Source organism: Pantherophis guttatus, chromosome 2 (assembly GCF_059756535.1).
Source record: "Pantherophis guttatus breed Tessera chromosome 2, ASM5975653v1, whole genome shotgun sequence".
Lineage (NCBI taxonomy): Eukaryota > Metazoa > Chordata > Lepidosauria > Squamata > Colubridae > Pantherophis > Pantherophis guttatus.
In genome coordinates, this window is record NC_142064.1 from 183705586 (window position 1) to 183730776 (window position 25191).

At 40.0% G+C, this 25191-nt stretch overlaps 1 protein-coding gene across 2 annotated transcripts in view; it reads left to right on the top strand.

The window, feature by feature from the left end:
- Positions 1-24142: 24142 nt before the first annotated feature.
- UBTD2 (ubiquitin domain containing 2) overlaps positions 24143-25191 on the top strand; it is a 74254-nt gene continuing 73205 nt past the window's right edge. Inside the window, exon 1 of one of the 2 annotated variants that reach the window (XM_087887411.1) lies at positions 24143-24269. Coding sequence is in view for 1 of the 2 variants with exons in the window: in XM_034405613.3 (XP_034261504.1) it covers positions 24925-24994 (70 nt within the window). In the remaining variant the exon portion in view is untranslated. Of the gene's footprint in view, positions 24270-24810; positions 24995-25191 lie in introns of those variants that run through there. The other variant, XM_034405613.3, reaches the window with a different exon arrangement.

The window sequence follows — 25191 nt, forward strand, 5'->3', positions numbered from 1 at the left end:
TGAGAGCAAACTACAATGTTTAGCTGATATTTAGTGGTCTTCCAGTTTTATGCAGGTAAAATATGAGAAAATATATATACTCATGAAATGCCAACCTGGACAAAACAGGGAAATAAAGATCACTGAATTCCTGTTGGTATTTCTGTCTGTTTGATTTATAGAGTATGCACAGCATAATGGAGTTTGCCTACTTGTCATGTACTATTTGATATGCTAAATCAGAGCTGTTTGGTTTTGGCCATCTGCTTTGCATGAAACTAGTCAATCTGTGCCAAATACCATCTTAACTTCAAAGATACCTCTCCTAAATAAAACCTAGCCTATCTGGAAGCTTCAGTTCACATTAACAGCAATTCAAAACATCTAATTTCTTGTTCCTGGACTAAATTTTATAAATCAAAGGTGCCAAGTTAAATATCTGCAAACCAGCTATTTTGAACACCTTAAAGCAGTATAGTATGAATCTGTTTGTTCTGACTGTATATTACTTCTTTAAAATTAGTCTTTCTGTAATTGTTGGCTAAGTCTCACATGCAAACTTTGTTTTTCAAATAAAAAGTCAAGACTGTTAAGTTAGAAAAGTAATAAAGCAACGTTGTTGATGGGATGGCTGTTTCTTCACTGTGCGAGTTGCAGGAAATTGGGTACATTTTAGCAGTAAACACATTTTGCAACAACTCTACGAAGTTATGAAAATGCAAAAATATCATGACTGAAGCTTTTCTATTGAAAAGATGCAAAACCAATTTGCAAAATCATACAAAATAGACAGGAGTTTTACATTTTATCTTTATTAATTAAAAGAAAAAAAGCAAATGACCTTGATATATATGTGGCACAATATGTTATTTTTTAAGGCCACCAGATCTGAGCTTCAAAAAACTGGGTAACCACTAATACCAAAGAGTTTTAAAAATTTCTAGTCCTCATCCAGATTTTTTGCAGCCCAGATTAGGTAACACTGAATTTCTTCCCTTTGTAAATTGATAACATTAAGTTACTTATTTGAAAGTTAACCATATTAAGTTTAACTGAATGAGGATGCTTCAAATTCCAACTGTAATTCCTAAATCTTTGAGGCTGTATTGTGCTCTATCACTGCAATTACCATGTGATAATTATGATGCCACTACTAGATGATAACAATTGATTTCCAATTATGATGCCACTACTAGATGACAACAATTGATTTTAGTTAAAAAAAACTAAATATGTAAATGCCTAAGATAATATTTAGAAGTTTTCTGTGCTTTCCTCTGAGATCTCATGAGGCTCTGGCTATGGAAGGGAGAAGTGGGATGTAGTCATTACTTTACATATCACACAGTGCTACCTATTTAGCTCTTAAGTTTGTTTCTCATCATTTCTGATTGAATAAAACCAGATCAATTTTTTCCTCTTTCCTGAAGAGGAACATCTGAAGGATGTTGAATTAGACAAGAGTGAATCGTAGAAAGAATGATGTGGCCCCTTACAGCTCAACAGATCTCACTGTTGGTTTGTTTTTGTGTATTTCCATTTCACACAAGGAACTCTGTGTATCAAGCAACTTATACATAAAAATTTGGCCGGTTGTTTCAAAAGGTTTCAGGACAAATTTATAAAAAGTAATTTCAAAAATTACCAGACTTAAGAAGACAGATTCTCTCTCATCATGGACACACAGTGAAGCATTCTTCTGTGTAAAACTGTTGACAGAAGCCACACCATAAGGTTAACCACTCTGCAATGTGATTGAAATAAAGAGAATCTCATTGCTGTTTAGGACATTACACAAAGCAGCTGAAGCCAGATTTTAATTAGATGGACAATATTTCATTTATTGCCTTCATCTTTCTCCCATATGCTTAGAAAGCCACACAAGTAAGTAAACCAGCATCTGTGTTTCTGAGCAAACTGGATCTTTTTTTTCCATCACAAAAACAGCTCTGTATTTCATTGGTTCACATCCCTTTTTCATCTATCATTCCTTCTCCTGAATAATGCCTAATCAAAAATCCAGATTTGTTTCAAATTTCTAGGTCAATGTTTATAGCCATGTAACTTTCCAGTATTTATTTACATTACCCATCAAGACAGCCAGCAAAGAAAATTGACATCTATGATGGAAGGGATGGAAAATTCTACATCCATAAAGGAAGGTTCAGATGTCCCCTTTTCAGGTTTTCCAGATCAAAAATCCCAGAAGATCATAGTTCTAGGAGAAAATTGGATTCTTTTACATGGAAAAAAGATTTCTGAGATTTTTGTAGAAGAATTTTATCTCCTACACATACCACTGAAAAATGCTATCAACCCAGTGTTTTAATGTATGCTACAATGCAGCAATTGCAGGTTATAAAGAATTATTTAAAAAAAAAAAGTATTTACTGAAGATTTAAATACACCCAATTGGGGCTTAGTTAGCCAACCAAGATTAAAACAAGCTCTGGCTTCATACTATGTGAATCTAATTGTCAATGTCCACATGGAATAAATACATACATAGAAATCATATTATTTATTTGTTTTGGCTAGTCTTCCCAGGTCTTCAAATATTTTGGAGAGCACACTAAATCTGTTAATGTACATATCTTAATTTCTGTGCTTGGCAAACCATTTGGTTTCTTTATTTCTTTATTTCTTTTTATTGTATTTCTGCCTTCAAGTCATTGTTGACATTTGGCAACAGCTTGGACTAGTGCCTGCAAGTTTCGCAGCAATATTTTGGAAGCAGCTTGGCATTGCCTACTTCCTAGGGCTGAGAGTGAGTGTCTAGCCCAAGGTCACACAGAAGGCTTTGTGCTCAAGGTGGGACTAGAAGTCATAGTGTCCCCATTTTTAGTTTTCTACCTTAACCACTGCACCAAACTTGTTCTCTTCTTTTAAATAAATTCAAACTATTTGTTATGATTGTTTTTGTTATCTTCCCATTGAGCCCAGATCTATCAAATATGCTATTAATTATGATATTTTTAAGCTATAAATAATTGATAAACTAGAATTATGATAAAAATTAATTAGTGCTGCTTTAAACAATATTCACACCTATAATAGAACAAGGGTGAAATGCTCCCGGATCGGACTGGATCGCCTGATCCAGCAGCGATTTTTCCCTGTGGTTTGGCAATCCGGTAGCGATCGCCGCCTGGGTGTCATTACTTCCTGGTTTTAACCAGGAAGTAATTTTTTTTACCTTCTGCGCATGTGCAGAAGGTGTGTGCGCACACGTGACACGTGCACTTCCAAACCGGTAAGGAAGGTAAGTAGATTTCACCCCTGTTATAGATGACTCAATCTAGGTGGCAGACTCTATACATCAAATATATTCTGTATAATTGGCACCTGTTGCTACCATGATTTACAAGAAAATTAATACCAACGAAGCAGACAATCCTGATTTCCAGTCAAAGTTTATCATAATAGGCTTATCCTGTTGGCTATGAGCTGGATCTATGTTTAAACACGCTTACAGTGGATCTGTCAAATCAATGAGACTTAATAACTAACTGAGGCCCGGTAGATTTTTGTGTGTTTATACTAAGCATAATGCACTACAGCTACTAGTCTTTTGTACATTGACATGAACGTAAGTAAACATTGACACAAAAGCAATGGTGTTTACTTGTGAGAGAATGTATCAATATGAATAGGCTCAACACTGACTAGGTTTTAATTTACTACATTTTTCTCCCAGGTATTTGAACAAAATATTTGCTATCACAGTCCAGCAAGACAGAAGACTTTGAGACAATTATTGACTCAATGTGACCCACTAAATTTTATAACTAAATGATTTGAAGACAGGCTTTTGTAGCACTGTGCATACTAAGAGTTAATTCTTACATACATGTTCCCTTTCAGAGTAAGCAACAGCATGCTGATTACAATAATAATAATAATAATAATAATAATAAGAATAAGAAGAAGAAGAAGAAGAAGAAGAAGAAGAAGAAGAAGAAGAAGAAGAAGAAGAAGAAGAAGAAGAAGAAGAAGAAGAAGAAGAAGAAGAAGAAGAAGAAGTAGTAGTAGTAGTAGTAGTAGTAGTAGTAGTTAGGCATGAGAACAAGAAAAACATTAGGCATGAGAACAAGAAAAGGAAAAGGAAAGAGCTAAAACTAATGTACACTAACTCCATCTATTGTAGAAAGTTTCTTATCCTTACTTATTTTTATATTTCTTATGACATACCAACTCTTATTTCCATATATCAACGCATTAAAAAGCACTCCTGTATATGTATAAACTTTTTTCACTGCTTTTAAGAAACATTCATTCCTTTCAGCAGCCCACTTACCTTTCTACCTCTATTTATCCATTGTAATATTTTTCCATCCATATCAGAGGTGGGTTTCAGCAGGTTCTGACTAGTTCTGGAGAACCGGTAGTGGAAATTTTGAGTAGTTCGGAGAACCGGTAAATACCACCTCTGACTGGCCCTGCCCCCATCTATTCTCTGCCTCCCAAGTCCCAGCAAATTGGGAGGAAATGGAGATTTTGCAGTAACCTTCCCCTGGAGTGGGGTGGGAATGGAGATTTTATAGTATCCTTCCCCTGCCACACTCACCAAGCCCCGCTCACCAAGCCATACTATACCCACCACGCCACACCCACATAAATGGTAGTAAAAAATTTTGAAACCCACCACTGATCCATATGCCCATCTTTAGATAACATTCAGGTTCAAGTACACAAATTTCTATACTTTTTTGATGCATTAATTTTTCAGGCCCATATTCTTGTTGCTGAGTATAATTTAGTCTCTATAATCTATAATCTACTGCAAACAATACAGGTTGTCCTATCCACCAATAACATGCGAAGTACATGGACATTCACGTGTACATCCAACACACTTGTAACATCACTACAAGAATTCCCAATGCTTTCATTCCTTACGCACAGTCACTCAGGCACTCGTCACTTCCCGCCTGGACTACTGCAATGCTCTCTACATGGGGCTCCCCTTGAGGAGTACCCGGAGGCTCCAACTGGTGCAGAATGCGGCCACGCGGGGGATTATGGGAGCGAGGGTTCGCTCCCATGTGACACCTCTCCTGCGTGAGCTGCATTGGCTTCCAGTGGTCTTCCGGGTGCGCTTCAAGGTGTTGTTTACCACCTTTAAAGCGCTCCATGGCATAGGACCTGGGTACTTGCGGGACCGCCTTCTGCCACCGATAGCCTCCCACCGTCCAGTACGCTCCCACAGAGAGGGACTCCTCAGGGTGCCGTCGGCCAGGCAATGTCGGCTGGCGACCCCCAGGGGGAGGGCCTTCTCTGTGGCAGCCCCCGCCCTCTGGAACGATTTGCCCCCGGAGATAAGAAGGATATCGGATCTTCAGGTCTTTCGCCGAGCCCTGAAAACTCTTCTTTTCCAGCAAGCAGGGCTGGCGTGAACCCCGCCCCCCTTTTTTAGTTTTTAATGGTTATTAATTGTTTAGTTTTAATTTGTTAATGGGTTTTAATTCGTACTGTTTTAATTCAGACCAAAGTATATAATTCTTTTAATTAATTTTAAATTTTGTATTGTTATGTATTTTAGTTTTGGCTGTGCACCGCCCTGAGTCCACTAGGAGAAGGGCGGTATATAAATTGAATAAATAAATAAATAAATAAATAAATAAATAAATAAATAAATAAATAAATAAATAAACAAACAAACAAACAAACATGTTAAATCACCAAGGAAATCACACACCCCAACCTTATTGACCATTCACAAAGCTTTAAAACATGCCAATGTACTGCCTCCTGGGAATCAGAATGTGTTAAGGGGCCCATTACATGGCTCTACTATTATTTGATTAATCATAACAATTGCTGTTTGTACTGTACTTATTTATTTTGTGGATGTTTTTATTGTTTTGATGTTTTTAATTGTTTTAACTGTTTTATAGTTTTAGAATTGTAAGCCACGCAGGGTCACTTGGTTGTGTTGGATGGCTTTGGAAAATGAATGAATGAATGAATGAATGAATGAATGAATGAATGAATGAATGAAACCTCTATCAGGGTTGAACCATTTGCTAAACATGCCAACTGTTCTAATGAAATTCTTGCTTTCATCCTACATCTCCTTTACTTCATTCAGCAACCAACATTCAATATCGTAAAATATTCATACAAAATGTCCCAAAACTCAATCCTGGATGACAATGTCAATCTCTGAAGGTTTACCTTGTATTGTGTAAACATGATTGTGGTAAAAGTGGGATTTTTTCCCCATTTGGAGCAGCCTGGTCAAAGTATGCCAAACTAACTGGCAATGTCCTTACCGTTAATAGGGAATGCTGTTTGGGATATGCATAGTCTCTTATTCAAAAAACTTATATGAAAGCCTCACTGCATCACATTTTTTTCTCTGCTTTAAAGAATCCACTATCTTTCCTTATGCTTTTGACATCACCAATCTATCAAATGTTGGTGATATGTTTGGGGAAATTATATATAGCAGCCTCCTTCTTGGTCATATTTTTTTTAAAAGCAATAGTGTGCAGTACTGTAAATAGTATTTCACATGCTTTGACCAGAAGAACTTGCTGTTCTACAGCAAAATGTCATTTTAGTAGGTGTATGTAGGAGAACCCGATGTATAATTCTAAAACTATACTTTCTAGAACTTTCTGATTTCTCCCATTTTTAAAAAACCTTTTTGAAAAGTTCTTTTTTCAGAAGCATGCTGCCACCTGTGGACAAGCAGCTGGAGTGGACATGGACTGAAAATGTAAGGTCCATTGCCCAATATTATACTTAAGGTAGGATATGTTTTGGTAATTAGCTGTTCTTTCTTCACCTTCTCCTCCAATAAGGCAAGCTCTGATATGACAGGTAGGGCAGGGGTGGGTTCTACTTACCTTTACCACCAGTTTGCAACAGGAGCACACATGCTCGCTTCTGTGCATGTGCAGACACTTCTGCACATGCGCAGATCATCAATTATGACATCCAGGTGGGTGGGCGGAGCCTCCCACCTCTTTTACTACTGGTTCGCAAGAACCGGACAGAACCAGGAGCAACCCACCACTGAGGTAGGGTGACAGTAATCAGAATTTCCAGAGATTAGTTCATGCTTCTGGGGGGCACCATGAGAGAGAAACTGTTTTATGATGAATTATATCTTGTTTTAAGTTCCGCTTTCTTCTTTGACACTCTATAGCAGGGGTGTCAAACTTGAGTCATCACGGCGGCGTTACATGATGTATTATGACTTTTTTCCCCTTCGCTAAACTGGTTGTGGGCATGGCCAGCCTGTGACGCATCTGGGCTGTGAGTTTGACAGCCCTGCTCTATAGGATCATGTAAACTACCATTTTCCTAGTCTGAGAGTATTATATTTTGCTTCATAATGAACCAATTAGAGGTTAAAAGAAATTCCAACCACAAATGGTAAAATCCCTGATTATAATCCATTTCCCAGAATGTTTCAGCATCTTAATTACACCAAAGAGCCCATAGAAACATTGACCAACTTTTCTGGTTCATACATGACATAAGACCGGTGTGTGCTTAATGTGGTTTAATTAATGAACCAATGTGGCTGAACTGAACATGCTAACTGTGATTCATAATTCACAAATCAGTTTTCAGGTTCAAATAACATATTAAGCCTTAAACAAAAAAACAATTTGGACAAAGTGTGAACTAATTCTGTTTTGAACACTTAGGAAAAATAACACAATTGAAATGGGTAATATTTTTATATAAAAATGGCACTTCCGTTTGCCCTCTGTTTCTCACGTTACATCCAGTGGTGGGATTCAAGTAATTTAACAACCGATTCTCTTCCCTAATGATTTCTTCCAACAACCACTTTGCCAAACTGCTCAGAAAGTTAACAACCGGTTCTCCCGAAGTGGTGCGAACTGGCTGAATCCACCACTGGTTACATCCATCCATCATCCATTATATTTTTCTTTCTCCCTCCTTTATTTGGGGTTCAGGAGATTTGTATAATCTGGCGTATTGCTCCTGCTAAAGCCGCTGATCCTGTCTCTTTTTCTCATTCATCGTGTGCCAGAGGATGTATAGAAGACAGAAGAGAGGGAAGAGAGGAGGAGGAAGAGGAAAATGCCAACACAAGGGTGATGTCTTTTCTCTGAGGCAATTACTAGACAGATTGTTTTAATGAAATTGGGGTCCTGAGGCATGTGGTTTATCCATGAAGCTATCAGAAGTCCATCTTCCTTTAAGCTCTCAGGGTAGAGAGATGCCCTAAGTTTGATATGACTTCCATCTCCAACCTCCGCAAGAGTGGGAGAGGGCATTTCATTTTCTATCCATGCTCAGGAAGCCATGCCCACAAGCAGTTTGATTTGGGTCCCTCAAAAACATGCCATTTTCTTAACTCTGCCCATTGTTAAAATATTTTATATCATTGCTATTGACAGACAGAATCCAGAAGATAAGTTTGCCCAACATGTTCACTGTTTTGGGTACCCACAGGTCAGTGGTGAAATGCATTTACCTTCGCTACCGGTTCGGAAAAGTGAGTGTGTGCACCTCTTCTGCGCATGCGCAGAGGGTCAAAACACAGGATGCAATGATGTCCCAGTGGGCGGGCGGAGCCTCCTGCCACTGGCCCTACCAGTTTGTGCAAGCCAGATAGATCTGGCCAGATTTCACCACTGCTACAGGTAGTCCTCGACTTACAGCAGTTCATTTAGTGACTGTTCAAAGTTACAACTGCATGAAAAAAAGTGACTTATGACTGTTTATCACATTTATAACCATTGCAGCATCCCTGTGGTCATGTGATCAAAATTCAGATGCTTCATACTTATGACTATTCTTTTGTCCCAAGGTTATGTGATCCCTTTTGTAATATTTTGACAAGCAAAATCAATGGGAAAGCCAAATTCACTTAACCACCATGTTACTAATTTAACAATTGCAGTGATTCATTTAACAACTGTGGTGATAAAGGTTGTAAAATGGGGAAAAACTCACTTAGCATATGTCTCAATTGGGCTCAATTTTGGTCATAAATCAAGAAATACTTATATTCATTTGCCTTTTCAAAGTCTTAAACCATTATCTCCTATTTCTTTTGTAGGAGAGGGCTAAAGTAGAGCCAAGGCAGTACAGTGCTTAATAGTAGAGTTAAGAGCAAAGAAGACCAATATTCTACTTCCTTCAACCACAGACATTCACTGGGAGAGGAGAGTTACTTCCTCCTATTTTGTGCTAATGCCGAAACACATTTATGGCCACCTAATTGCCTAGACCAGCCCTGGTTCTGTGAAATCTCATTCACAAGTTTCTGGGCCTTTTTTCTGCTGACACTGAGTTGCAGTTTGTCAGCAGAAAAAAGGCTCAGAAACTCGTGAATGAGATATGTCTGGCAAGTGGTATGAAGGAAAGAGATTTAAACAAACAGATAAGAAGTGAATCTATTTATTTCCCTCATACAAAACATTATAGTTACCACAAGAGGGTAGTAGAGATCCATTTTAGATTGTTAGCCTTCCATGCCATTGCTTCCCTGATAACAGGCTGCCGTTTTCACGGGTATATATGTGTGTATAGTTAATATTTCGGGTTTCTTCCCGTGTAATTGTGGATATATCCCTAAAAGGGTAGAAGCAACGTTTCGACAGAATCTCATCTGCCATCATCAGGCTTATGTGAAGGGTCTTTTGCTGTTACAAAACGTTGCTTCTACCCTTTTAGGGATATATCCACAATTACACGGGAAGAAACCCGAAATATTAACTATACACATACACACACACACACACACACACACACACACACACACACACACACACATATATATATATATATATATATATATATATATATATATATATATATTGCTGTGCAATATCAACTTATATAATACTCAGATATTTACAGAGACCCAATAAGATGTAATGTTTAAGGTGTTAGATCAGGAGTAGGGAGATCTGAATTCTAAGGCACCCTTCAGTCTCAGAAACTCAGTGGCTCACTTTGCGCCATTCTACCACACAAAGCTGTTGTTTTATGGGGGAAATAGGAGAAAGGGAGTTCTGCCTTGAGATCATGGAAGAAAGGTAATAGATAGATCTAATAAATATCTTCAATTTGCTCTGTTTTGGGTTTATATTTAAATTGGTGAAACCATTAAAAGATTAAACATAAAATTAGAAGGTCATTTATACTCAGTGTGACATGTCAAGAACTCCTACCGTGTTTCCCCAAAAATAAGACCCTGTCTTATTTTTATTTTTTATTTTTTTGAACCCTGAAATAAGCACTTGGCCTTATTGCCATGTGTTCAAAAGCCCGATTAGGCTTATTATCAGGGCATGTCTTATTTTGGGCAGAACAGGGTATATAGATACCCAGATAATTCCCATTGTCTGAAAATGCTCCTATGTCTAGGAAATTACCCCAGAGTTCTTAGTCTATCTCACTTTATGTGTCATTGTGAACCCAAGGTGGACTTCAACAGGTAAGCTAATAAGGACAAAACCAACCCAGCTCATAACAGTATAGCTCAATCTCAGTGTGGGCTAAATACAGTGGCTTTCACAAGCTGAAAAACAACACAAGGTCATGGCATAGACATCCCATGTAAACTGTTGTGATAATACAAAAATGATAAAATGTGTGTTATATCACAAACATCAACATTGTTTGCATTACAATGTTGTTGTCAAAGTGCTGACTAATGATCTGATTTGCTTGGGCTCGTTAGTCAGAACCTTGACAGTTGTCATTCACATCTATCCTTTGCTCTCACAATAAATGCCGGGGGTGTCTTGGCAAGACAGTTTACACATAGAAATGCTTTGCCTTAGATAACTTGGAAAGGTAGCTTGGAAGAAGGCATTATAAATTTAACCAGCCTTACCTCATATAGTCATATTAACTTCACTCAATATGAGGTTTTTCCTGCTTTAGCTGCACAACTCTAAGATTGTATACATCCACCAACACAGAGAACAGTGTTGACACAAAGCACTCTATCGCTCCAATGCATCCTCTGAGTATCTTCTTGAGGATTTGAAAGCCCTTCAGGGCAAACATGAAGGCATGTGAGAGCAAAGAGATAACTTAGTGCACAACAGGAGTTTTTTCCTGTGTTGTTGAAGGCATCCAGGGCTTCTTTTGCAAATAAGCCATCCTCCCTTCCTCCCTCTGTGTGCGTGTGTATGTGAGAAAGAGTGAAAGAATGAATGAATGAATGAATGAATGAATGAATGAATGAATGAAGGCTTTCAATATATAATAAGAACCTTCTGTACCAGAATCTGATGCCCCCAGGAACATAGGGTGCTCAGTGTAAGTAACTCTTGCCTGAAGATTATAAAACAGGCTATATTAATCAACTTTCTGTTGTTGATCTAATACTTTCCAGGTGACATGCAGGAATTGAGTTTCTAAAATCAGGTAGCTTTTCTTAAAAGCCTTAGGAGTCCTCATGGTTAAATCGCCCTATATCCATATGTAGATGTTCTCTTGTACATAAATAGAGCCAGAGGGGTGATGGTGAATGGTGTCCCATATTCCTTCTTTTTAGGTAAAGGTAAAGGTTGCCCTCGCACATATGTGCTAGTCGTTCCCGACTCTAGGCGGTGGTGCTCATCTCCGTTTCAAAGCCAAAGATGTCTCCATGGTCATGGGGCCAGCATGACTAAACGCCAAAGGCACACGGAATGCTGTTACCTTCCCACCAAAGGTGGTCCCTATTTTTCTACTTGCATTTTTTTTTTACATGCTTTCGAACTGCTAGGTTGGCAGAAGCTGGGACAAGTAACAGGAGCTCACCCCATTACACAGCACTAGGGACTCAAACCGCTGAACTGCCGACCTTTCAATCGACAAGTTCAGCTTCTTACCCACTGAGCCACCGTGTCTCTTTTTTCCTTCTTCTTACCTGTCCTCAAAATCCTGTGGTGTTATAAATGCTTTTGGCTGAATTTGTTAAAACCCTTTCATAATTAGGAATTCTTAGAAAGTGATGTCGGATGTTCTATAAAGATGCTAATTTGTACAGACTTCCGGGACTTTTTGTAAGGCTCTGCCCTGAAAGCACACGTGGGAGCAATGGGAATGAGTGAGGCTTGATGTATGCCTACAATCCCTTTCTATTTTAGTTCTGTCTGCAGGTAAATGCCTGCAGAGAGCTTTTTTTTTTTTTTTTTAATTCTGGGTTAAAAATAAGCCATCTGTAAGTCATCATTTCTTATTTCTCACTACAGTGCTGACTCAAGTGCAAAAGACAACATGGTTCATCTATTTCTGCCGCCTGGGCAGAATTTAGATTTCAGCAGTTTGTCTCACTCCAGCATGAAAAGGTGTTCTTGCAGAAATGTCCAAATGGGATAGTTGTCTAGGGCTGTTGCAAGCAAGCAAAAACATCACTTTGATGGAGCCTTAACAGACAAAGCATCTTTTGCCAGTCAGTCAGCTGCAGTAGGTACAACTGATTAAATCCAAGAGGAAAATAGCTATAAAAGTCCTGGCTTAATAATGCAATTTCTGGGTATCAAAAAGCTTCGCTCTGTTTTTTCACTTTCTACACAGACACAGAGGCACAGAAAGACACACATTGGGGTTAGGGTAGAAAGAAAGGGGGGGGGGAAACCCTGTGATCTTTGACTTAGAACCTTAATGGGAGCCTGCGAATTACAGTCATAAGTCATGACCATCATAAAACAGGTCACTCGTATGACTGATGCTTTTTTATAACCTTTTTGGGTGGTGGTCATTAAGAGAATCTCCATGATCATTAAGCAACTGCTATGGTTGTTAAGCGAACCAAGGGTTTGCTGTGGGCATAGCTTTGTCAAAAATGGAAGTAATGTGACTGTGTGATGCTACAAAGGGCCATAAATGCATAGTGCTGAGCACCCAAATTTGGTCATGTAACCGGGGAGGGGAATCCATCAGAATTTTTAATCTGGGTTGTAAATAGCCCCCAGGTAGGTCTGTTGTAACTTTAAATGGTCACTAAGCAACCAGTCATGAGTCAAGGACTATCTGTACTACATTTATATCTGTTCAGAGCTCAAATGTACATTCTCCATAAGCACCGAGACCAGTGGTGAGTTTCAAATTTTTTTACTACTGGTTCTGTGGGTGTGGCTTGGTGGGTGTGGCAAGGGAAGGATTCTGTAAAATCTCCATTCCCACTCCACTCCAGGGGAAGGGTTCCTGCAAAATTCCATTTCCTCCCAATCAGCTGGTATTTGGGAGGCAGAGAATAGATGGGAGTGAGGCCAGTCAGAATTTTTACTACCGGTTCTCCTAACTACTCAAAATTTCCACTACCAGTTCTCCAGAACTGTTCAGAACCTGCTGAAACCCACCTCTGACCGAGACCATTTGCAATGACTTGTCTCAATTTCTGAAGAGGAATCTTCTTACATTTGAGGAAGTGGACAATAATAAACACTTTTGCTAAAATAAATTCATTCTCCTTTAAGAACTCTAGATTCTCTCGTTTTGTTCTTTCAAGCAACACTCCTTTGCGTTCTGTCTCCCTCAAGCTAAGGAAGAAAAATTTGGCCACAAAGGCGCAGCTAGAGAAGCACTGGAGAAGCACGTGCCAAGACACCAGCTCTGTGTGTGTTTGTTACATTGCTGGCTCATTCAGTTGTATGAAAAATCAAATGCACCAGCCTGGCAGGACTGATAATTTGCATTGCAGCCCTTTCATGCATCCTTAATAATATCTTCAAGCCTGGTTTCTAGGAATGTTTACTTGACTTACAGAGCCACTTCAATATTGTAATAAAATATTTGTCTCCTGTCATTAAATTCAGTTGCAAATATGTCCATGTTGGTACCAATAAAGCAGAACTACCCCATAGAGAAAAAATTATAGAAAGAAAGCACTTCCATCTAAGCTAGGCCAATACTTATTTATCTTGCTGGAGAAAGGCAGTGCATATCCCTGTAAGACTGCTAATGACAAATAATAATAATTTTTAAAAATGGTCCTCTTTAGTTGCTATATACTATTTTCCAGTGGTGAAATCTGAACCGGTTTATTACTGGTTCGCTGACTGCGCATGCGGTGCGCACCATGCACCAAATGTGAGGTGCGCACATGCAGTACAGGCCAAAAGGAGGCATGCGGTAAGTAGAACAGCGTGTGAGGGGGGGTGATCAGCCGTGGCGCGGAATTTTTTTTTTTACTTTTAAAAGCATTGCTTTTAAAAATTAAAAAAAAGGCTCTGACATTCACGCTGCTCAACTGGAATCATCAGAGGCTTTTTTTTACCTTTTAAACGCATTTTTTTTACAACTTCTTCAGCTGAAGAGGTTGTAGAAAAAATGCTTTTAAAAGGGTCTGATAATCCCAGCTGAGCCGCACAATCATCAGAGGCTTTTTTTTTTACTTTTAAAAGCATTTAAAAAGTGAAAGAGGTTGTAGAAAAATGCTTTTAAAAGGTTAAAAAAAAAAGCCTCTGATGATAGCGTGGCTCAGCTGGGCATGGGGGGCGGGGGGTGGGCAGGGATTTTTGCTACCAGTTCTCTGAACCACCCGCTACCATCACTACCAGATCGGGCAATCCGGTCTGAACCGGGAGCATTTCACCCCTGCTATTTTCCCAATTTTCCTTGGAGTTGTCAGTATATTTCCAATCTTGTTTCCCCTAAAATCTAGAAAGTTGCTTTCTTTAAAATAAATAAATAAATAAATAAAAGAGGCCAGATTCACATAATTTGGATGCCTCACCTAGTTCCAATGGCTGTCTTTCCATGGTGGAATCCTAACGTAAGTATAGATGCTTAATGTTCTTGAAAACATGCATCCAGTTAGTCCTCGACTTACAATCATTCATTTAGTGACTGTTTGAATTTACAACAGCATTGAAAAAAGTGACTTATGACTGGTTTTTCACACTTACGACTGTTGCAGCATCCCCATGGTCATGTGATCAAAATTCGGGCGATTGGCAACAAGGCACATTTATGGCGGCAGCATTGTCCCGGGGTCGTGTGATCTCCATCTGTAGCCTTCCCAGTCAGCTTCTGACAAACAAAGCCAATGGGGGAAGCCAGATTCACTCAATGATCACATTATTCACTTAAAAACTGTAGTGATTCGCTTAAAAACTGTGGGCAAAAAGAACGAATCATATGGCAAAGCACACTTAAAAGCTGCCTAGCTCAGCAATGAATTGTGCTTGTTAAGTCGAGGGGACTACTTGTACAGAACTGTTCTGCCCCAGCTACGGACCCCAAAGAACGCAGCACACACAAAGTCTGTACAAACCTTAGTTTACTCAATTAAATCAGTCTTTTACAAACAAAGGCTGTTAATTAACTTTCTTAACAGCCTACAAGAATCCAAAGAATAAATAATCGTAATCTTACTATGGTTGTCAGAAAGTCCAGAAGCAATTTGCAGGAAACTGATAATAGAACTAAGATCAAGACGCGAAGGAGAGTGAACGAAGTTGTTCCCTGCAAATTGCCTCAGTCGTCGTCCTTCCTTAAATAGGCTAAGGGAGTGGCCAATTAGCTCCAAGCCTTACTCTCGAGGAGACCTCCTCCTGAGGAGCCACTCCTGCCTTTTGGCAGCTCTGCGCACCTGTGCATCTAGAAGAGGCTCCTCCTCTTCTTCCTCTTCACTTTTGGGAGCTTCTGAAGGCCCTGGCTGAATCCCTGCCTCTGGCACCACATCTTCTCCAGCCTCCTCATTGTCTGATTTAAGTGCCAACCGCACAGGCTGCTGGTGCAGGACCACACCAGCCTCCTTGCTGTCAGAATCAGCTACTAGCTGCACAGGCCGCTTACGGGCCACAACAAGAACCAAGAATGAACCTATGGCTCTGATCTCAGAAACCCCTGGGTTGATGTCTTATCTCTGATCCTTCCTTGAAACAGCAGAAATCTATTTTAGCAAAAAAAAGTTGGCAGGCATTGGGGACCCTTATCCTGATTTTACTGTCTCATTTGTTTCTGCTTATTTCCATCCAAGGTAATGGATAACACACTTACATATATTACATACCTTGAGGGTCTCCTTGGATAGTTTTGGAATATGAGTGAAACTATTGTTTTAACACTACTATACAGTAACTTAATACAAGAGAGCCGTACTGGTTAAAAGGAAAGGGAAAGGTTCCCCTCGCACATATGTGCTAGTCGTTCCCAACTCTAGGGGGTGGTGCTCATCTCCGTTTCAAAGCCGAAGAGCCAGTGCTGTCCAAAGATGTCTCATGTTCATGTGGCCGGCATGACTAAATGCCAAAGGTGCATGGAACACTGTTACCTTCCCACCAAAGGTGGTCCCTATTTTTCTACTTGCATTTTTAAGTGCTTTCGAAGCTAGGTTGGCAGAAGCTGGGACAAGTAACAGGAGCTCACCCCGTTAAGCGGCACTAGGGATTCGAACTGCTGAACTGCTGACCTTTTGATTGACAAACTCAGCATCTTAGACACTGAGCCACTGCATCCCTGTACTGGTTAAAGCAGCAGGCTAAAAACCAGGAGACTGTGAGTTCTTGTCTCACACAAAGCTAGATGAGTGACCTTGGGGCAGTTACTCTTGCTCATCCCTAGGAAGAAGGCAATGGCAAACCACTTCTGAAAATCTTGCCAAGAAAACTGCAGGGACCAATTCAGGAAGATACTAAGGGTCAACACTGACTCAAAGGTGGGGAGGGATTGGAGGGAGAGAGATAGAGACACAAATGTAACTTGAGCATGTTTCACTCATAGGAATGAGAGGAAGAAAATGTCACGAGGCTATTGCAGAAAAAAAGAGGTTGTCTGGGCATTTTGGCACAAGGATTGTTTTTGCTATTAAATAAGTGCAAGTGGAGAGAAGCTTCTAAAACACGTCCATGAACAATTCTACTTGGGACAGTTAATAAAAAAACAACAACAACTGGATGTATCTGCTTGACTGCAATCTAGGCTGACAGTCACAAGCATATTTAGGCAGAATTGATTTGATGTGTCCTTCACCCAAGTAAATTTACATTGATCCATCAAGTCTTTTATAATACATTGCCTGCCGTATTAGAAAAAGTGGGTGTATGTTTTGTCATCATCAGCATGATGTTATTCTAAAAGGATCTGGTTGACAATTACTTTTCCAAAGCAAGTCCCTTCTCATATGTAGTAATTTACATAATTTGTAATGAGAATTCTGGTTTATAAAGCTTCACATATTAAGGTGGAGGAGATAGGAATGGTAGAGAGGGCAGCCAGAAATTCTTAATTTTAATTTTGGCAATCATTATGGATTGATACCATGTCCTTTCCTCTGAATCGGTGTTAAAAGAAAGTTGGTTCATTGGGAAGATGGCAGCAACAACATGATGCCTGCAGGCATAGCATCACACTCAAACAACCCCTGTGATATCTTTCAAGACTTCTTTGGCTAATCTTTTGAAACACAGGATTAAAAGAAAATTCAAGGCTTTGGGTACTTTGCACTGTTGGAAAGTAGCACAGTTCAGCCTCCCCTTGAAACCTTCCTCATCCTGCATGTTTTTGGGCACCATGTGGACCCAGGATGTAGAAGAAAAAGGATGGGGCTTTTACAGGTGTCCAGTTGACTTCCTTCATCTTCCTCCAACAGTGCTCGAGGCATCTCTGCAGCTGTCTGATCTCCTGAAGCTCTTCAGAAAACCAAGGACTTTCAGGAGTGATACACAGGAAGAGACAATGATAGTTTGGTCTAATGGTTAAGGTAAGAAATGGGAGACCGTGAATTCTAATCCCACCTTAGGCATGAAAGCCATTTGGGTGTTTTGGAGCCAGTCACTCACTCTCAGCCCAACTCACCTCACTGGGCTGTCGTCGGAAAAATAGGAGGAAGCTATGTTGGATATGTTTGCTGCCTTGAGCTATTTGTAAAATGAATGGAAGAGATAGATAGATAGATAGATAGATAGATAGATAGATAGATAGATAGATGATAGATAGATAGATAGATAGATAGATAGATAGATAGATAGATAAGTAGATAGGTAGGTAGATGATAGAATAGAATAGAATAGAATAGAATAGAATAGAATAGAATAGAATAGAATAGAATTTTTTATTGGCCAAGTGTGATTGGACACACAAGGAATTTGTCTTGGTGCATATATGCTCTCAGTGTACATAAAAGAAAAGATACATTCATTAAGGACTATCACACTTAATGATAGTCATAGGGTACAAATAAGCAATCAGGAAACAATAGATGATAGACAGACAGACACATATTGGAAAAATTTGGCTTTAGTGGGACGATTTTTTTTCAATGTTTCAATATTTGGTGAACATACTATAGGTCTGCTGAGATTGCTTTTCAAAATGTCATGGAAGCAGCTATTCAAGCAGCTAGGATGATTGAAGTCATGAAACATAATGGGTTACAATAACTGTTGTAACCTTAATGCTTATTACATGACTGCACAGGCAAGCATGCAGAATTTTTCAGGATGTAGAGAAGAGGAGGAGGAAGAAGGAAAACTGCTGGTACTTCAGGAACATTAAAAGCAAATTAGAATAAGATTAGCCATGCTGATCCACAATGGAATCAATGGAAAAAACTAATTTTGCAGTTGGATAATATCTTTATCAGAACAACAATTTTGACCGTTATTCTGTGTTGTTAACTCCTCACTAGTCGGACTAAATCAAATTAAGACTTAGATATTTCAGCCTAAAAATTATTTATCATAGGATTTTTCAGCTAGAAATCATATCTTCACCTTAGATTATGGGTAAGAGGAAGACTCAACATGACCATCAAATATTGCTGATACTTTTTTGATTTACTGCTCTTCAGTTAGCTTTTGAATATATGAATGCAGCAGATAATGAATTGCATTTTATCTCAGGATTAACTTGTGTTCTTCTTGCTGCTATAGTATAATGTCTTGGTTTCAGTCCAGGAGTCGGATGAAGATGAGAATGCAGAGGTACAGTAGATGTTCGTTGAAAATCAATACAGTTGACATTCACCCACCCACCAAAGCTACATTTATACTGTGAACCGTTCCTCCCACTTTTTCTCCTTGGCTTTCCATACTCCATCAGTAGAAAACAGCTCATTACATTGCTCTGGAGATTTTCATGATCCCAGTATTTTTTTTTTTTCCCTTCCATTCATTTATTCACTCAAGGTCACCCAGCTGACTTTGTGCCTAAGGAAGGAGAACTAGAACTCAGTCTCCTGGCTCCTAGCCTGATGCCTTATTCAATACACCAAACTGACTCTCCATTAAAATTTACATAGTTATCATTGATGCTTCAATTCCCATGGTGGTAAGCAATTCCCAAGGAAACACATAGCAGTATAAACTTACTGCACAAGAGTAATAATGCTCTTTTCATATATTTTATCAATAATGATAATAATAATCAATAATATCGATGCATACCATAGTGGACCAGGAGAAGTATTCCTATAAGACCCTGTATATTGGATATCTAGATCACATCTTGATTCTAACTCAGAAACCTGAGAAATCTTATGTATTTTAATTTTCATCACTTGCAGCCAATTCAATTCATTATGTGGTTTCTAAAGTGTTAACTGCTTTTTTTATCTTGTAACTGTTACCTTCTGCTTATGAAACATCTTCCATTTAACAAAATATCAGAAGCCAGATGCAAAGACAATCTAAATAGCTTGCTGCCCAGTTTCCACACAGTGGTTTAGTTTATGCCATTAGTTTTGTCAGAAATCTTAACATATAATATAACATGCTAACATACGAGCTTAATAAAAATTCATTATGTATATTACTCCCATAGTTGGACAAAACTGAATCCAATATACTTGCTTTATATGTATGGACATTATGTACACATGTAATTTCAAACACCATTCCTTATTTTTTCAAGTCTTTGGTCTCTGAACTCAATTCTACAGTTATTAATGAGGCAGTACAAACAAAAATGCAAAGTCCTTCACCCAGAAGACAGAAACAAAATGTGCAGGAACAAGGGAGAGTAAACTGTCTTGGTGTAGACAACAAATAAATAAAGAAATAAACATATTAAAAGCAATTTGAGTGTTTAAGCAATGATCACATATAATGAGGCAGCTTTCATGACAAACACAATTTTACCTGCAACTTCATTTCCAAATTACACTACATTCTGCCTTTATAAATGTAATGTTATTATTGTTATTGTTGTTGTTATCATCATCATCTTCTTCTTCTGACCCCACTTTGAATACTGTGTCCAACTCTGGGCATCATGTTTTCAGACTGATTCAGTGCAATTTGAAAAGATGCCGGAAAGAGATATGGGTTCAGGGATCTAAAAACTAAGATCTATGAAGAAAAATGGAAGGATTTGGGAATTGAATCTTCAGAAAAGATAAGGGAAGGAATATAATAAGCACTTTTCTAGCATCTGAAAGAATGTCACAGACAGTAGGTCAAGACCTGTTCTCTTATCATTTCAGCGGGTACGATACAGAATGGTGCATTTAAAGTTAAAGGAAGGTAGATTCTGATTGCAAACGTTTGACCCCAAGGGAGGTGATAAATTTCCTTTCACTGGTTGTGTTCAAACTGTATAATGCAGACTAAACCCCATACAATGGATTCAATGGCTTAAATGTCCCCTTCCAAAGCAATGATTTTATGGATTTTCCCCATTCATCAGTTGAGTTGAAGTCCTATCTAGCCAACTTGAGACAACACAAAATAATAACACCTAAAATTTTGCTGCATCCATGGCTGATCCATATGATTCATTCCTTGCTCTATTTCAAGTAACAGCAGGCTATTTAAATGTTTTGAATAAATAAATGAATGAATAAATGTAATTAGTCAATGTGGAAAACATTGAGGGGACAAACATTGAGGGCAGTGTGAAATCTGACCTAATTCTCCCTGGGATTCTCTACTCTGATTCGTCAGCATCTTCTAATATTTCTCATTTGGCATCTCCTAACTAAAATACAGGTAGTCCTTGCTTAATGACCCCAATTATTATTATTATTATTATTATTATTATTATTATTATTATTATGACAACTATGTTGCAAGATGAAGCAGTAGTTAAGTGAAACATCATGTTACCACCTCACTTAGCAATGACAGTTCCAGCAGTCCTGGTTGTTAAGTGAATCACCCATGGTCATTAAGCAAGAAATCATGTGACTGTTGACTTGCAACTTCCGATCAGCTTCTCTATTGACTTTGCTTGTTGGAAATCATCTGGAGTTACAAGTGATAATTACATGACAGTGGGACACGGCAACCATCATAAATGTGTAATGGTTGCCAAATGCTCAAATCAAAATTACATGCAGGGACACTGTAATGGTCATAACTGCAAGGAGCAGTCACAAGTCACATTTTTCAGTATTATCATAACTTGGAACAGTTGCATGGTTGTTAAGAACTATCTGCAATGGAATTTTAAAAGGAGAGAAGATACCCAGGCTGAAATAGAGGCAGCCTGCCCCACAAATGTACAATGAATAAGGGCCTGGTGGCTCAGCAGACTAAAAGCATTGTGATTAACACCAGCTGTCTGCAATTACTGTAAGTTCGAATCTCACCAGGCTCAAGGTTGACTCAGCCTTCCATCCTTTCTAAGATAGGTAAATTGAGGACCCAGTTGTGGGGGCAATAAGCTGACTTTGTATAAATATACAAAAGTATGAAGGCCACTGCTTAACGCATTGTAAGCTGCCCTGACTCTCTGGAGAAGGGCGGCATATAAATCAATTTTTTTAAAAAAATGACCAAAGTACTATAAATCAGTAGCTGAAACTGACTTGATGCTGGTCTCCTTTGGGGATGGGAGGAGAAATAACAAAGAAACTTGCAAAGAAGCAACAAACTCCTAATGTGATATTTTTTATTATTTTCCAGATACTGCACTGAATCAAAATGTGGCTGCTACAGCTAACGATACTATAATGACTTTCTCAGATGCCATTTCAAAGCACTGTTAATGCAAAATTATGCTAATATGTCCCCTCTTCGTCTTCAGATAAAATAGCAGGGAAGAGAGTCTACTTTTTTCCTGCTTTGCTGGGGAGAATATGGTTTCAAAAATATGATGGGTGGGATAACAGGTCTGAAAGAAACTCAGGAAACATGGTGTTAACAAAGAAGACACATAGTTGAATGGCTACACTGGAGGCTAGCTAATGAGAAAGGTGGCTTGCCCACACTTCCAGAATAGGCTTAGAGTTAAGCGGAGGGAGGGAAGGAGGAAGGAAGGAAGACTTCTGTTTACACTCATAATACAGCCCCTGACTTTGTCTCCAAGATCACAGGTACAAAAACCATTACAGATTTTAGACATCTTGAACCTATAATAGGAGAATCCACCTTAAAGAAGGAAACAATATATTTTTATGCTGGTGCACTTGGCTGTTCACTCATGGCTAGGGACATTAAGTAAAATCATGCAACAAAAAGGGGTGGGGGAGACAGTGTCTGATTTTGCATGGAGGCATTGCTGCATAATGAGTTTGTGCCAGTGCAAAGTTGGCTCTGGAGTTGCCTAATCATATGGTGTTGGCTAGTTTGAAGAGTTTAATTAGCTTTTTTCTGGCTATGTGCCACTCATCTGAAACTTGAACAAGCAGAATTTTTTTCTGCAAAGGCTGGTGGAACTTGAGGATGATTTGCTGATTGAAAGAATGTCTTGCCTTGCCCTGTCAACCAATTGCTAAAGTACAGAAACTTAATCCTTTTCTCCTTCCCACCCCAAAGAAGCTTTGCTTCCCATTCCTTGAGTCTTCTTATCCCTCTCTGGCCACCTGCAACCACATTAAAGGTTCAGAAAGAAACAGTGGGGTGCAGAACCACTAAAGAGCAATGGTGGCACAGTGGTTAGAGTGCAGTATTGCAGGCTGACTCTGCCCACTGCCAGGAGTTCGATCGAGACAGTTAATTCAGCCTTCCATCCTTCTGAGGTCAGTAAAAATGAGGACCCAGATTGTTGGGGGCAATATGCTGACTCTATGTAAACTGCTTAGAGTGCTGTAAAGCACTTTGAAATGGTATATATATTATATATATAGTATATCATGAGTTTTTTTTTAATTCAACAAAACAGTATCAAGGTGTTCCTGAGGCATATCATCCTTCCAAGATACATCAAACTTGGAAGCCAAAGACACCCAAACTAATTCTACTTTTATTGTAAGTTTATAATGACAGAATCTTGCAATTAACAGTCTTGCTCCAGACTTGCCTGTTGCAGACTTTCATTTTCTTACTCAGGGTTATTCCTTTTATCTATTACATTGCATCTCAATGCATACAGGGCTATACCAAGAGTAAAGGCAGGAGGTAGGGTAGGTAGGCGTCTTAGAATCACTTTGCCCTGCATCTTTAACAAAGCAGGTTCTACTGCAGGGCTCCAATAGGTGTAGTAGAGAAGCTGCAGAAAGGGTGAGAAAAATCACAGCCATATGTGGAAATGAGGCAAAGAGATCTGTGCAAACACAGTTATGCTATTTGGCCTGGACACGTAATTTAGGGAAGTCAGAGAACTAGAATTTTTTACTTTTAGGAAATGAAACTCGGGACATTCTTGTTATCTGAGGATGTATACCAGCTCAGATGGCACAGCATTCACTGAATGCCAATTTTTACAGTCTCCTCTGGTTGTATTTTCTTCTTGGCATCCAGAATGCCAATTTTTGCACTCTCTTCTCCTCCAAAGCAGAGACTGACTCACACTGCCTTCTAGTTTTTCATTATTCAGAGACATGATAGAGATATTCAGAGCATTTTGAAGAGCATTCCAGCTGGCTTCAAAATGGTTTGGAATAACTGCAGGGTAGAAAAGATGCCATGCAAACATGCCCCAAGTGGAGTAAAAGATGAAAAAATTGTGAATACTTATTTATAGCCTACCTTTCCATTTTTATTATTTTTTTTGTTCTTTGGGCTGACATGCATCTGTCCATCTAAAGTCAGGGATTTAAAGTTATAAATATCCCTGTTGAATTCAGACAGCTTATGTATGTATGTATGTATGTATGTATGTATGTATGTATGTATGTAAATCTTATTCTGTTTTTAAATAGGTATCTGCATCCCCTCCAGTAAAAAAAAAATTACTTGGGCAATAGCAGCAGGGCAAATGACTGTGATAGAAAATAACATATGAAGCTCAGGATTGAAACGTGGAAACCTTGGTGCTCTCTATAAATAATTCTTTTTTTACGAAGAAAAAAAAATGCCTAAAAGGAGGGGTCGGAAGAGATGGGAAATCTTGCACATTTGATATCTGCTGCAATGAACTCCGGGCAGTACGGACGAGGAGAGGAGAGGAGAGGAAAGGATGCTGCTGCTGTGGGATCTTTTTTTCCTGATGCGGGGTGGCGACGACAACGGGAGCCACCATAGGAGGTAGCTATGTGTGTCTGTGAGGGTGGGGAAATAGGTATAGGCTCGGCAATTCGCCCCGCTGCTCTGGGAGGGGTAATCTTTCGTTTTCAAGGGGAGAAAAGGGGCCTGGGCTTGGAAAGACACTTGGGGCTCCCGCTGTGAGGAGCCCGAAAGGGCGAGGGCATTGCACCCTCAGAAGGCGCCCCGCGTCGGGCGAGAGGGGCAGCCTTGAGCTCTTGCGCGCAGCTCCCGCCGCCGGGTCTCTGTCTCTCTCGAAAAGCAAACCAGAAAGGGAGGCCCTCCCGCCAGAAGGAGCCTGCGTAGGGGCTGCCGGGGAGCCGGGAAAAGCCCTCGCGCTGCCTGGAAAAAGCGGCTGCCGGAGCGGCGCGGAGGAAGGCCTGATTGGCTCGGGCGGAGAGGCTGCTGCCGCCGCCGCGCTCGCAACCCGCGCTCCCGGCCTTGCGCTGGAGGGTGGGGAGGGGGGGGCGGGAGGGAGGGGAGGGGAGGCGGGCGCTGAGGCGGGGCCGGGCCGAGCGCAACGAGGAGGGGGCGTCGGCTCCGCAGCCAGCGCGCCTGCCCGACCGGTGGCAACGACGACAACGACGGAGAAGCTCGGGCGGCGAGCAGGCGGAGGAGGAGGGGCGGGGGGGTCTCCGGGCCGGGACGGCCGGGCCCCATGGGCGGGTGTGTGGGCTCTCACCACGACTCTTCGGGCAGCCTCAATGAGAACTCGGACGGCACCGGAGGTGAGAGCGGCGGAGGGGCTGGGCTGTTCTTGGCCGAGGCGGGGAAGAGAAGCGAGCAGAGGCAGCTGCTTCTCACAATGAGGAGGGAAGCCAGGAGGGAAGCCGGGAGGGGCCCTCGCCTCCTCCTCCTCCTCCTCCTCTTCTCCTTTTTTTTTTCTTTTTTTTTTTCATCCGGCGGTCTCCCGCTCTTGGGAGAC